The following is a 13,808-nucleotide window of genomic DNA, read 5'->3' on the forward strand; positions in this document are numbered from 1 at the left end:
AACCTCACAAATTTCATTTTCATTTCTTTATCTGTTTCTTGCTCATATTAATACATTTTTTTGTAGATTTTAGACGTCAACGAAACTCGATGTGGCCCCGATGGACAAGATTCATCCGGACTGGCCAACCGAGCCATCTGGTCTCTATCGGATATAGATCTCTGCCCAACGGACATCGAAACCTACATCTCGGTTTCCATAGGTGTACTTAGTAAGTGAAAAATTTTAATATTTATAACAAATTATCTTTAATAATTTTACTTAACGTCAATTTTCGTAAATTTCATGTATGCATGTTTGAACGCCTGTTTTTCGACATGTTGTTATGAGTTTTATCTTTCTTTAGCGAGAAAACCTCAAGTTTCTACAAATTCACAATAATTATAGAGTTAATTAATTGGAATAGGGTTATTATTTAATGTACAAAATCGCGAATATACAAATAATATTTAGAACTGATAGTATTAGCATTATCATGCACAAGCTATCTTTTTAAACCAAACTGATAACGCCTTGCCATTTTCAAATAATTTTTTTTCTATCTATCCATTTTTTACCATTTTTGAGATGTGAAGAATAATTCCGAATTTCGCCACTAGATGACGTTATAAGTGGTTGGATATTGAGAGTGGTTCATTTCTCAAAGCAGGGTGCACATGAGGGCAATTATTTCGGGCAGTAGGTCACGCCTACTTCATGTGACCGTAATGGGATAATGGCAAATAGTTATCCCGATGAGACAGCCATTTGCCATTGTCCCATTGGAGTCACTCGATGTTCCTGAGGTAGGCGCGGCCTTCCTTTGAGTGCAGTAGTTGGCCTCGTGTGATCTCTGATTAAGACAACTACTTTTCGATGATTCTATCTCACTAAGGGATGAAACGCAGAAGGATGAGCTCATTTCCGGAATTTACTTTATTGTTAAATTTATACATCTCCTCCTTTCATCTTTCTTCCTATCCTGATTTTGTAGAGTTAAACTCATCCTAACGCATGCGCAAAAGCGCGGTGGGTTTTAGAATCCGTTGGCAAACAATAAATATTTTACTTTTCCCAGATATCACTTATGACAGTAGCAACCATCTATTTGAAGGGGGGGATGCACCTTGTATTTTTTTAATAATATTTCTTGCTTCCTCTCACCATGCAAGTCACATGCTGTTTCATTCGCTCTCAAAATAAGCTCTGCCCATTTTATTGGGACACTTTAGAATGCATTTGTAAACTCAGTAATGCTCTAAAAATGACAGTACAACTTACAACTAAATATCATGGTATTTTGATGGTCAAAATACATGTAGTTAACACCTATTCTATATCTCTTATAATTTATATCCATAAAAACGCGGGCTGCTGTGGAAAAGTCTCGGCTGCATAACCGGAGGCTTTCAGGTTCGAGACCCGATACCACCGAAAAACCTGCCTGTAAGCGGGCTGTTGCACATTAAATTCGTCGGGGCCAGACGTCCTCCCGCTGGTGTGGCCTGGAAGTTTGGAGGGGGGATGCCAGTTCAGGAGTCGTCCTCGTTATCTGAACGCAGCTCAAAATGACGAGGTCCGTTTCAAAATAGCTTTAGTATTGCTTTTAAATGGGACGTTAATATAACTAAACTAAACTAAACATAATAACTAATCTTTCAGGTTTCTTCCTGGTCGCTGCTGCTATGACAATTGCGTGGACTCGATATGAGTTAAACATAAAGGTCTGGCTGTATGCCCATGGAGTAACTATGGTCAAAGAGCGAGACATCGACCGAGACAAGGTGTTCGATGCCTTCATCTCTTTCAGCTACAAAGATCAGAACCTGGTCATTCCTGATATCATCAACGGTATGATTGTCACAGAGCAGATTTTCTTTCTTGGAACCTTTCTATATGAAGAATTGTTATTTATATTTTAAGTCAAGTAGAAGTTATCTTACAGCTATGATAAAGAATTATTTTGGAAGAACTAGTGGAAATGGTTTTCCCTCCATTTTTTCGAATACTTATGAAAAACAAAGAACTTAAATAAACAACTTTTAAAAGCTGCTGAAAAAATAAAGCTTTTGCCTAGTCACAAAAAAGAAGAAAATATTTATTATTTAAAGGCAATCATTTCATTAAGATAATTGATAAAAATAAAAAAGAAATAGAAAATCCTGGTTGCTGAATATTTACCAAAATAATAAAATCTTACTGGATGTTAAATAGCTTTCATTCTTTTATTTCAGTGATCCAGAAAAAAATGCCAAATGTCCGGTTGTGCCTCCATTACAGAGACTTCTGCATCGGAGATTTAATTGAAGAAAACATTGTCAGAGCAGTGCAATGTTCCAAGCGGACGGTACTCGTCCTTTCCAGGTATTTGATGAACATTTTCTAATTCATAGCAAGTTGATAAAGAATCCATAAGAAAAAAGTTTTTAGAAGCACCCTTTTATTAATGTACTGATAAACGAAAAATATTTTTAATAAAAAGTCAGCTGAAATTACTTTTCCGATCAACATTTGTCTGACAAAATGTCGGAGAATCCATCAGGGAGCATCTTCTTCAAACAGTTAATTTCCTCAAAGGCACATGTTTTGAGGTTATTTTACATTTAGAGGAGCTAGCAACTTAATGCCAGTTGAGGATCTAATGAACTCCAGAAAATACGTTTCGTTATTAGAAAAAAAAAATTATTTGTTAATTATAAATTATAGTTGTGGATCTAATGAACTCCAGAAAATAAGCTTCATTATTAGAAAAAAAAATTATTTCTTTCGTGTTAACATTTGCTGGTATATTTCAACAAGATCTTCCTTCATACCATTATTCTAAGCCAGAAAAAAAAAATTCAAGGAAGATAATTCTCCTTGATTAGATAATTCTCTAGATTAAATCCCATTGAAAATTTTTGGAATAATTGAAGAGGCATTTGAATATTATGAATTTCTTAATCAAGAGAAAAAAGATTGAGAATACCATATAAGTTTGTTTTCATGATGACGAAATTAAAAAAAAAAATTACTTTCCAAATTAGCGGAATCCTTATCGAAACTTGTACAGGATATCATTAGAGCTAGAGATGAATATATTTTCTATTAAATTACTGTGCTATGCATGCAAGTGAGCTTATATTATTTAAACTGCATATGTAAATTGGTTAGTGTTTGCCTCAGTTAATGTGCACAGTACGTAGAATGCCTTTTCTTCCAGCGATGGGTACCTGAAATATGAAAATGATAAGCTTCTGGCATGATGGTTCGTTCTCGACACCGTGGGTACAAAAATGGAATGGATTAACCCCTGTCGATGAAAGGATGTGTTTCCCACTGGAAGGATTGTATCGTGGCCGGTGATGGTTTTTAGGACTTAACTTTTGTTTCCGCAAATGCTGTCGCAGCGGTCCGGTCATTTAGAGTTCATCATTCCCTCAGAGAGGGTCGGAGTAGCCAATCTGTGATTACTATACTTTTTCCGCTGCTGGCTTGCCATTGGTATTTTTCGAATAAGCACATTTGATCTTTCCCAGCTATAATTTCGGAACATATAATTTGTCCGGTATATTACTGAGATACAAATATTTTTCTATTATTTTAAAAATATTATTTTCATCTCTAAATACGATAATCTCTATACAAATCAATTAATTCAGTAGTATTTTCACTAAATGGAGTACCATTGTAAAAGTAATAAAATAACTAAAAATGTGTATGACTAAATATTTATTTATAACTAAATATATATTTTAAATTTATAAGGATTAAATTTATAAGGAATTATATTTTAAATTTATAATGTTTAGAGTTAAGAAATCTTTTGTAGCGACCACTTATCTACTTATTCAGTGACAATTTTTTTCACATACACATAAGTCTCAGCATCTGTTGGTGCTCTCATCATTGATTGTGTCGCCATCTATAGTGCACAACGGAAAGAATATACCAATTCCTTAACGCAGAAAAGAAGATTTTTAAAAAATGAACTTAGATTTAAAACTTTATGATCTCGCTGTTGGTTAAAATAATATGTAGATTCAAAATTTTGGTGTAAGAAAAAATTGTTGAATTCCATCAAAGCTTCTTTTAATTATTTTGTGTTCACATCAGAAACCTCATATTCATTTTTTTTCCTTTGAAGGCAGTAATACCCAAAACGATTCCAATATTTCATAATGTGTTTAGTGTAAAATAATTAGTAAGACTGTTCTCCTCTCTACCATCCTGTATTTTACCAAAAATGGCACATTTTACGTTTAGCTTGATAGTAAGAGGAAAAGAGTCGAATATACTTTCCTACATATTATCCCCTGGTACAGAACCTATTGCACAATATTATACATAATTGTTCAATATGAGTTTATTTAACTATATTTTTATATCGCTATTGCATCATTTTATACAGTATTGAGAATATTGTATAATATCATACAATATTGTATAATAAATATGTGTTACTAGATTCGTTAAAACAATTTGGTGAAACTGATTAATTATACGATTCTACTATTGAGTAATTATACGAACTACGATTTTAGTGTTAAAATACCTTACCATTGCTGGCACACAGAAAGATTGTTTACCTTTTGACAAATTTAGTCTGAAATTAAATACATATCTATAACTGTGTTCTAAAGATCATATACTGAAATTCGTTTGTTTAATTTGTTACATTTTGAATAATGTTATAAAACCTATCGAATCAGAAATATTATTCCAACAACTGTCTTATTTCAGAGTGGCCTAAAACGAGGCGATTTATTAAAACATCGAAGTAGAATTTTTTTATTTGTTATAATTCTTTCTATTTCCTTACCGTTCTTCAAACATGAGAAAATAAGAAATAATAATTCTAAAAATTAAGCTTCTGAATTTTTACTAACAATTAAACGAAACGCTAATGATTGTTTGTTCTGTTCTAGAAATTTTCTGGAGAGCGAATGGTGCATGTTCGAGTTCAAAGCTGCGCACGTGCAGGCCCTAAAAGACCGCGTGAACAGGATCATCATCATCAAACTAGGAGATCTCCCCAAAGAAAGTGAGATGCCTCAAGACATTCAAATATACCTGAAGAGCACTACGTACCTAACATGGGGAGACAAGTACTTCTGGGACAACCTGTTGTACTGTCTGCCTACTTCCAGTTCACCCCGACCAACCACCACTGTCGATATGAACGGCCAGAAGACAAAGTATCCTGTCCTAGTCTGATAGATGCCTGTTGCAGAATATTGTGTGATATTATATGATATAAATCAATATTTCACAATATTATACAATATTCCGAATATTGATCAGTGCCATACGAAATTGTATAATATTTGTGTGCTACTAGGGGTTAATATTGTACCTTAAAAATGTCTTGTGTTGAAATGGCTTCATCAGTGCCTCATCCTTTTGATGCAATTTATCAATGTAATGAACATTTTTAGCAGCAAATTATCATTATGAAATGGTTCAATGAATTGTATTATCATCTTCTTCAAAGAGCAAAAAATAATTTGAGTCGGATTTCATTAAAAATGTGCTTAAATGAATTGAATTTATCAGATCTTTGCACTGTTGAAGTATCGTGTCGATATTATGTAGAATTTTGGAGCATTCTACTACTACTGTAAAATGGTGTGGAATTATATTGCCTTCTTCAATGAGTGGAAAATACAGCAACTCAAATTGTATTAAAAATTTTCTGTAACTATACGAATTTATCAATGCTTTGTTCTGTTGTTGCATCCTAATACTATGACTAATTTTCAAGAAGAAAAACAACTATCACAAGATAGCTTAGTATGGTATATTTTTTCCAAACAATGAAACTATGTAAGTTCTTTATGCAAAAGAAAGCAGTAGAAATCAATTTGTTGCAGAACTTTTTTTGTATCCCATCGAAATTGTGGGATTTTATATGATTGGAAACTGTGATAAATAAATTAACTATTAGTTATATGTTGAAACAGTGTATTTACTTTTCATTGTAAATTGTGTAAAATGCTCTCAGCCAAGCAAATATACAAAAGCAAAGATTTGTCGGATTATTGATGATTCGGGTGTCTTAAAAACTTCAATAATATCTTCAACCACTTCATTGTTATTTGAAGATACAATGTGCATAAGCACCAAAATTGAAAACTTTTTGGAGGAGTTAATGTTCACCTAGATAATTTAGAATTACATAACAATGCGAGATTGGAAATGCTTATCAGACATCATAGATGGCGTTGCAAGTATGCAAGTTTCCGGAGCGTTTCCTAAGGACTCTTCAATGCTTCAGCAATCCGTATCAAAAGTTAATTATCTAACCGATTTTACATTTGCTCACGAGAATAGAATATGATCACAATCAATTACGTAGCAATGACGTCACAGCTAACGTCACCAGATTCAAAATTTAGATGCAATATACTTAACTAAATAGAAGAAAAAAAGTTTCCCTCAGCTATATATATTGATTGATGACTATATGATGATTGATGTCCTCAAGATTTTATTAGTATTTAAATAGAAGAAAATAGTTTGACATTCCATTTCTCGTTGTCATTCATTTTTGGTTGGGGAAAAATGTGCGCGTATTTTATAGTCGTCCCACCTCAATTATATGGTGTATTTTGAATCTATTGTGAAAGTGTCTTTAACAGCGTTGACACTAATATGTATTTTAGATCTAAATTTCTGCTTTTCTGACGCTACTTGTTAATAATTACGTTGCCTTCAATGTGGACAGCTGTAATGTCATTGGTTTTAATCACTGAATCTTGATATAAAATGCTGAAATAAAGATTCTGTCATGAAACATTGGGGTATACAGCATCATCTGCCTTGTCTGTCAAGTATTTCTGACGCAGCATTGCTATGTAGTTCCGAGTTATCTAAATATATCCTATCCCACTTAGAAGTTTATAACCCTGGTGCTGTGATGAACGTTATGTGAAGGATTTTAAAGACATGGCTAAAGAATGAATAATGTGTTGTGCTTTATTATCACTACACAGGATAAAAACAAATTAAACCATTATTAAAACTCCTGGTAACACATTCAAAGAATGGTGAAGTTCTCAGTTTGCATCTGTGTGATGAAATGTAACAATTGTCTTTGTTTTTTATATGTTCGAACAACAAATTCTGTTTGTAAGAAAAATAATGAGGTTCACAAACAAAGAAAATAAGTACAGACAGTTTTATTTAGATCAAGCCATACAGACTAAATGGTTATATAGTTAATGTAATGTCATAGTGAATTGTGAGATATATGATCTAATACATCATTCTTACGATCTGAGATACGTATTTTTTCTTTTTCTCCTTTTTTTGCCAGGAATGTATATTGTTTATTTGAATACAAAAATAAAGCTGCTCACATATTTGCCGAGAAATTTGAAATTAATTTCTGGAACTATTTATACGTATTGATATTGTATGCAACTTCTGTAATTATACATAAAAGAATTACAGATTCTAATGAATTAGTGATGGACTGAACATGTCAGAACGTTGTGTTGCTCACTTCTTAAATAGTTGTGTGTGCTATTTCATGTTGCTTTCGAGATTTAATCACTTCATTATAAATTCTGTTTCTTTTCTGTTTTGTATTTATTTCAATTATATGCTCAGATTTAGTTTGTATGAACGCTTCAAGTCTTAAACACTAAGATTATTTCGCGATTTTGCTATGTTGGAATTTACTGCGTGAAGATGGCGCAATATTTCATTATTTTTGAAAAAATCACAGTTCTGTTATATACGCATAATTTTCAGTCAGTTGAATTGTTTAGTTAAGAATGTAATCTTCAATAGATAAAGTTGTTATATTTGCGGGTCTGTTTTTGCAAGGCCGATGGTTTAGCGGTCAAGTCTTACTTTTGGCTCGAAATCTACTTCCACAGTGCGCCATATATACATATATGGTACACTGTAAATTTGATATCGTGAGGCAAATGTTTTTCACAATGGTATGGAAAAGAAGCTCGGAGAGAAATATACCACTCTCGTTATCTGACCGCGACTCAAAATTAGGAAATTCATTCCTATGCAGCTCTAGTATTGACTCTAAAAGAATGTTAATGTAACTAAACAAAGCTAAACAAAATGTTATTTTAGATATTATTATTATAAAAGAGAAGTAATTACAAGTGAATGGTAAGTTTCTCTATTTTTAATGTAACGATGCTGTAAACACAATTATTTGTTTTTCCTGTGTCTGTCAAATATTGTTCAAATATATTTAACTAATTCACTGAATGCTCATGCCAAATTAAAATGTGGCTTTTTTATCTTATAGAAATTGTAAATACAATTATAAGAATTCAATAAAGAAATATGAGGAAAATATTTCGAGGAAAAATATCATTCATTTCATTTAAGCAGCATTTTAAGATTCTAATATCTCATTATCCAGCTAATCTATCAATTTTATAAATCAAAGACTTAAAATATCTAGACAGAATGTAGAACTTTGTTCCGATATAGGAGTAAATTGGCATCTTGCTGGTTTATTGGAAGAAACTGGCCTACTTTTGTGTTTGGCTTGAAGGGAGGCAGGATGGACTTCCAGAAGTCAACTCGAACACGACGAACAATTCACTGTTTAAGCGCACATAATTAGTTAATTTTTGAATACTTCTGGTTAAAAGCACATGCTGAGAATAGAACCTATATCCTTCTTCTCATACACATTCCTCTGACATGTCAATTCCATTAGACCATTGGGGGTGTTTTAAAGCTTTATTTTATCATATAATTAAGTTTGAACTTTAGAATTATATAAGACTATAAATGTTAGTTCATTCACTGTATGATTATTGTGAACAAAATTATTTGCTGAACAATTTTTTTTTTGTATATATCGAATGTTTTTATTTTACTTTGATTTTGTAAGTTTTGTGTAAAATCCTGTATATGTTCGCTTTAAATGAATTGCACGAGATATTGTAAATAAAATGTAATTATTGAAAATCTCTTAGCATGAAGTGATGAGTCTTCTATAAAAGTGTATGTGTTTCTATTATTTACTTGCCTGTTATTTTAACACATAAATGTACCAGGTGTTCCAAAAATGCCTGAGGGATTTTGAAAAATCAATAATTAAAAAAAAAAAAAAAAAAGACGGAAAGCGATCGAAATTTATTGTCAGCAACCTTATGCTTGGGAAATCAGAGAATATTAGCCTACCAAACTCCAAATTTAATTAGCATTGCCACCGACAGGTGACGCTCAAGGCGATCTGCTACAGGTATAGTGAAAACGAAGTACTTGAAATCGCATTCTGTAACTCATTTTTCCTCAAACTGCGCCATGTTGTTGCTGCAAATAGGATCGACACTGAAAATATACTTATTTAATTTTTTGAAACTATTCTTGCAACATTTTCATACCGGTTTTTATTTTCCCTATTTTGTAGCGCCGCCTATCGGTGGCAATTTTAACTAAATTTACAATTTGATGGAATAAAATTCCCTGATTTTTTAAACATAAACGTCTATCGCATTCCGCCTTTTTTTTTATTATTGATTTTCAAAATCTATCAGTCATTTTTGGGACAACCAGTATATTAAAATATAATTCTTCATGAGTTTATTTCTATAAAACAATTTTATCATAAACTATATAAATTGTTCAATCGTTCTAAAACTTTAGCCGAATTGTTTTTATCTGCCTTTAGTTCCTTCTATACGTGATAAACACAAAAGAACTGATAAAAGTCTGTTGTACTTTGAGGCATTGTTTACTCAACCTTATTTGTACAATAGTCTCTACAGTCGATTAGCTGATACACTGGTTATATTAGTTATATTTGATTTCAGGTAAATCAATTAGATATAACTTCTGCATAAATCCGCCAAATTGTACGACATTAAATTCATGTTACTTTAATTATCTTACTAAAATTATGTTTATTGTGTACATTACCTTTCTAATGGAGGCCCATCCCATGATATCACAGCGTTATTAAAGATGTAAATATCTGATTTTTCATATTTGGGGATATTATAACTTCATTTTTTTTATTTGACTTGTAAACTATAAGGGAATTAAACAGAATCTTCCATCTTTAGTTTTTATCATTGGAAGAAAATCACGGTATTTCGAGGCAAAAATGTAATCTAATGTTAGAAATGAAGCAAAAAGATATTTTTAAAAACATTCAGCGTAACTTCGCGTGACTATTAAATTAATATTTCATTAATTATTAATTTTTTAGAATTTTGAAACCGTGTAAACTCATTTTTGTACAATAATACTTTTGGAATTTATCGCGGAAAATGGCAAAATTCACCTTAATTTATAATTAATTCGAATTAAAATTAAAAAAACATCGCTTTTAGGTGTTTCTATTGCCTAAGGTACATAGATATCAAATCTGATAGCTGTATGCCAAAGTCTGGCCTGTAGAATGCCAACACACATACTTTCATCATTATTATTAATATAGATAGAAATGAATAATGCTTGTTTCTTAGTAGTGGATGGAAAGAAGGAGAAAAAAGTACTAAAACCATAATTGAAACACAATGACTGATGTTACAATCAACAAAATCTGAAATTTAAAAGAAAATAAAAATTTAAAAAATCCCACAAAGAAGAAGAAAATTTTAAGGAGTCGTCTACATATTGAAATATACATAAAAATTTCACTGGACGCCTTTGGGGACCTCCCCTTCAATCGTTAACATCAGCCCAGTCACAGCTCAACAGCTTCGATATGGATGAAGTAAAATATTAAAATTTGCTTATAAATTCCAATTAGGGATGTATTATTAGGTTAGTAAGATTCACTTGCTTTTATCAATATCGCATGATAATTAGATTTATTTTTAAAAACAGGATGAGTTTGACCTAATCTACCTTTTTTCTTTCTTGAGTATAGCTGACCATCACAGCACCACTGAATGTAGCAGTATCGACAGGATTTGTTATGACCGACTGCAATCTTTAGCAATGTCCGTCCATAACACTAACCGCTTCTCCAAACTGACATCCTCTTCGAGACAACTGGCAAATATTTTTATTTGGCAAATATTTTTTTTTAAATAAATAAAACAAATAAATAAAATAATTTTTATATAAAAGTCTTATTCACGCACCGATACATCGATCACTTTAATCATAAAACACCTCAATGGTTTACTTGAAGGGAAGCTGGGATTTGCGCATTCGATAATGATGCACATAAAGGGGGAGGGGATATTTTTAACTCATGGTGGCTCTGGACAATTATTTAATGCATACCTGGCTCGAAGGAAATACTGAGGACAATACTGGATCAAGCCTTTTAGAATTTACCATGCGTAAAAAGGAGAGCAAGCCCATTTGATACCAAACTGATCAAGTAAAATGTTTCAAACTTGCAATTATTTAACTGTTAAAAAATACGATGGGCCAAATGCACATTATATTCGAGAATTCCAGTATAAAAATAGCTCAAAATTAGATAATCCAACTAGGAGGCCACAAGCCTCACTCACTACATTAAAATTGCTAAGTAATTTCAGTAGAATTTTTCAAATTTCTTAACTTTAGTATTTCCAAAATTTTATCATCCTTAAAGAGCTAATCGATTGCTTGAAAATAAACAATTTTTAAAAATTCTTATCAGTAAATCAAAAATTGAATTCATGTTCCAATGTCTGATGTGGGATGTGAAAGGGGAATTTTTATTTCATAAGGGTATTCAGTAACACATCGTTGTCATTATCGACAAAAGAGAAAATGACCAGTAAAATCTCAATTTCAGAGCCTAATCCACGTTCAAGTGTAAATTCATTGTTAAATGTTACAAAAAATTATAAAATATTTTAAAGATCGTCGTGTTTATTTCAGTATGTTTTCGGAATAAGATTTTACCCTGTGTTGGTAAAATTCTAAATTAGATATATTCTTAAATCAAAAAGGAGAGATTGAAAAAAATATAATTGTGAATATTTTAAGAACTGTTTTGATTAAGAAAATTTCGTTCTAAAACGTATTAGCACAATCCTTTTTGAGAATGCGTTTTTACCTGTAAGTTAACAGAAACGCTGACAGAGAATACTTCTGTTTTTAACGACATAAATATCATGATACTTACAGAGTCTCTCACTTTTTCACTTTCTCGTGTACGTAGTATCGAGACAGTGTAGTAATCGTTAAAAAATTCAAACTAAATTTTGACGAATCTCCTACCTGAGTTCAAAAAGCATTTCTTTGGAAAATGTCCGTCTGTCTGTGACAAAGATAAGTCACAAACGCTTTGACCTAGAAGGTTTAAATTTGACATAATGTCTTTATACTAACTTTGTAGATTTCTATCAAATTTTGAGTAAAATCTGTTCAGAGAAAGTCCATCTGTTCGAATATAAGTTCGATAACCACAACACTTAGAGAGCTATATGTATAAAATTCGGTACATGTGCAGTGGTATACAGATTTAATATCAATCGTGTTGACACATGTCAAATTTTGAGCCGAAACTAAACATGGGTTGACTTTCAGAAACATATAAATATAATAACTCAAAGACACAATGACTTATATATATTAAGTTTGGTAGAAAATTCTGTGGCAACGAGTGCAGTTTTGTGTCAAATTTTTTGTACTCATCGATTGAGAAAAACGTGTCTAAAGTAAAGCTTCGATTTTCGGATACTATTAACCTCATCCTAGGAATGATTCGCCACAAAAAAAAAACAAGGATGACACGATAGTTTCAGTAAAAAGGCTCAATTCAGACCAAAAGTTAATATTTCGTGACTATTGTACACCAGTGCTACATAAGACGTTCTCTGGCATGACAAGTTTATTAGAAAGTATGCGAGAAAATTTTGGGCAGACCATTTCCGTTGGTTTAAATAATATTTCTTGATGTAATTTTCATAAAATTTGCCCGAGCATATAATTTTTTCTTCTCGTTCCTTTATTCTCAAGGGAATTACAGTCTTCCTTCGTTATTCATCAGTCATTATTTAACACATGTTTTTATTCATTTCATACATTTCTATCAGAAGTGGTATAACATATTCCCTTAAATAAGAAAAATTGCCTTTTGTTGTATGAATGTCCAATATATATCATCATTTCATGCGTAGACAATTATTTTATTTACTGTCCATCCATAAATTTCCAAATGAAGTAGGCTCAAAAAGAATAATATTAGCAATAATCCGCATAACAATGGACTTGAGATGAATTCTCGATACTTGAATGCATTTTTGAAATGGAATTTGTTAACAAATACTGTATTCATCATGCATTTCTAAAATGCTTTTCTTTCTAAGTATTGTGTAATGTTTTACATCGACCATTCTGGTCTACCTACTTTTTTATGACATAGCAGTACCGTACAGCTTATCAAGTCAAATCTAAACAGTATTTTTATCATCTTTAAGCAAATTCAAACCAGAGGAAGGGTCTCCCTGAAATTTTATCTTTAATAAATATGTTATTCCCCCATCTGTCTAAAAATTGGGGGGCTTATGTAAGGCCGCGAATATTTTGCATGGCATTGGCGAAAAACAGTTAAAATATAGATATTTAGTTCGAATGCCGACCTTTTACTGAATTTGTCGTGTGATTTTGAAGATTTTTTTGAGGATTAATAACTGATATGCGATTAATATACAAGTACCAGAAAATCGAATTTCCATTTTGGATGGCTTTTTTTCAATCAATTATATACAAAATTTGACATAGAACATAATTTTTAACTAAAGGTGGCATACCAAATTTCATTTATTTAAATAATTACATTTTTGAGTTATAGCCTCTATATCCGTGTGAAAGTATCAACCGACAGACGTTTGAATTGAATGGATTAAATTTAATTTTGTTTAAATTGTATACATATAACTTCGTGTCTATGATACCGCCAAATT

At 31.6% G+C, this 13,808-nt stretch overlaps 1 protein-coding gene across 1 annotated transcript in view; it reads left to right on the forward strand.

The window, feature by feature from the left end:
* Positions 1 to 8,923, forward strand: part of LOC129971395 (protein toll-like) — an 84,261-nt gene extending 75,338 nt beyond the window's left edge. The window contains exons 9-12 of the mRNA XM_056085127.1: positions 67 to 211; positions 1,642 to 1,830; positions 2,214 to 2,343; positions 4,887 to 8,923. Of these exons, the coding sequence (XP_055941102.1) occupies positions 67 to 211; positions 1,642 to 1,830; positions 2,214 to 2,343; positions 4,887 to 5,175 (753 nt within the window). The 3' untranslated portion in view covers positions 5,176 to 8,923. The remainder of the gene's footprint in view (positions 1 to 66; positions 212 to 1,641; positions 1,831 to 2,213; positions 2,344 to 4,886) is intronic.
* The last annotated feature ends 4,885 nt before the right edge of the window (positions 8,924 to 13,808 follow it).

This window comes from Argiope bruennichi, chromosome 6 (genome assembly GCF_947563725.1).
Source record: "Argiope bruennichi chromosome 6, qqArgBrue1.1, whole genome shotgun sequence".
Lineage (NCBI taxonomy): Eukaryota > Metazoa > Arthropoda > Arachnida > Araneae > Araneidae > Argiope > Argiope bruennichi.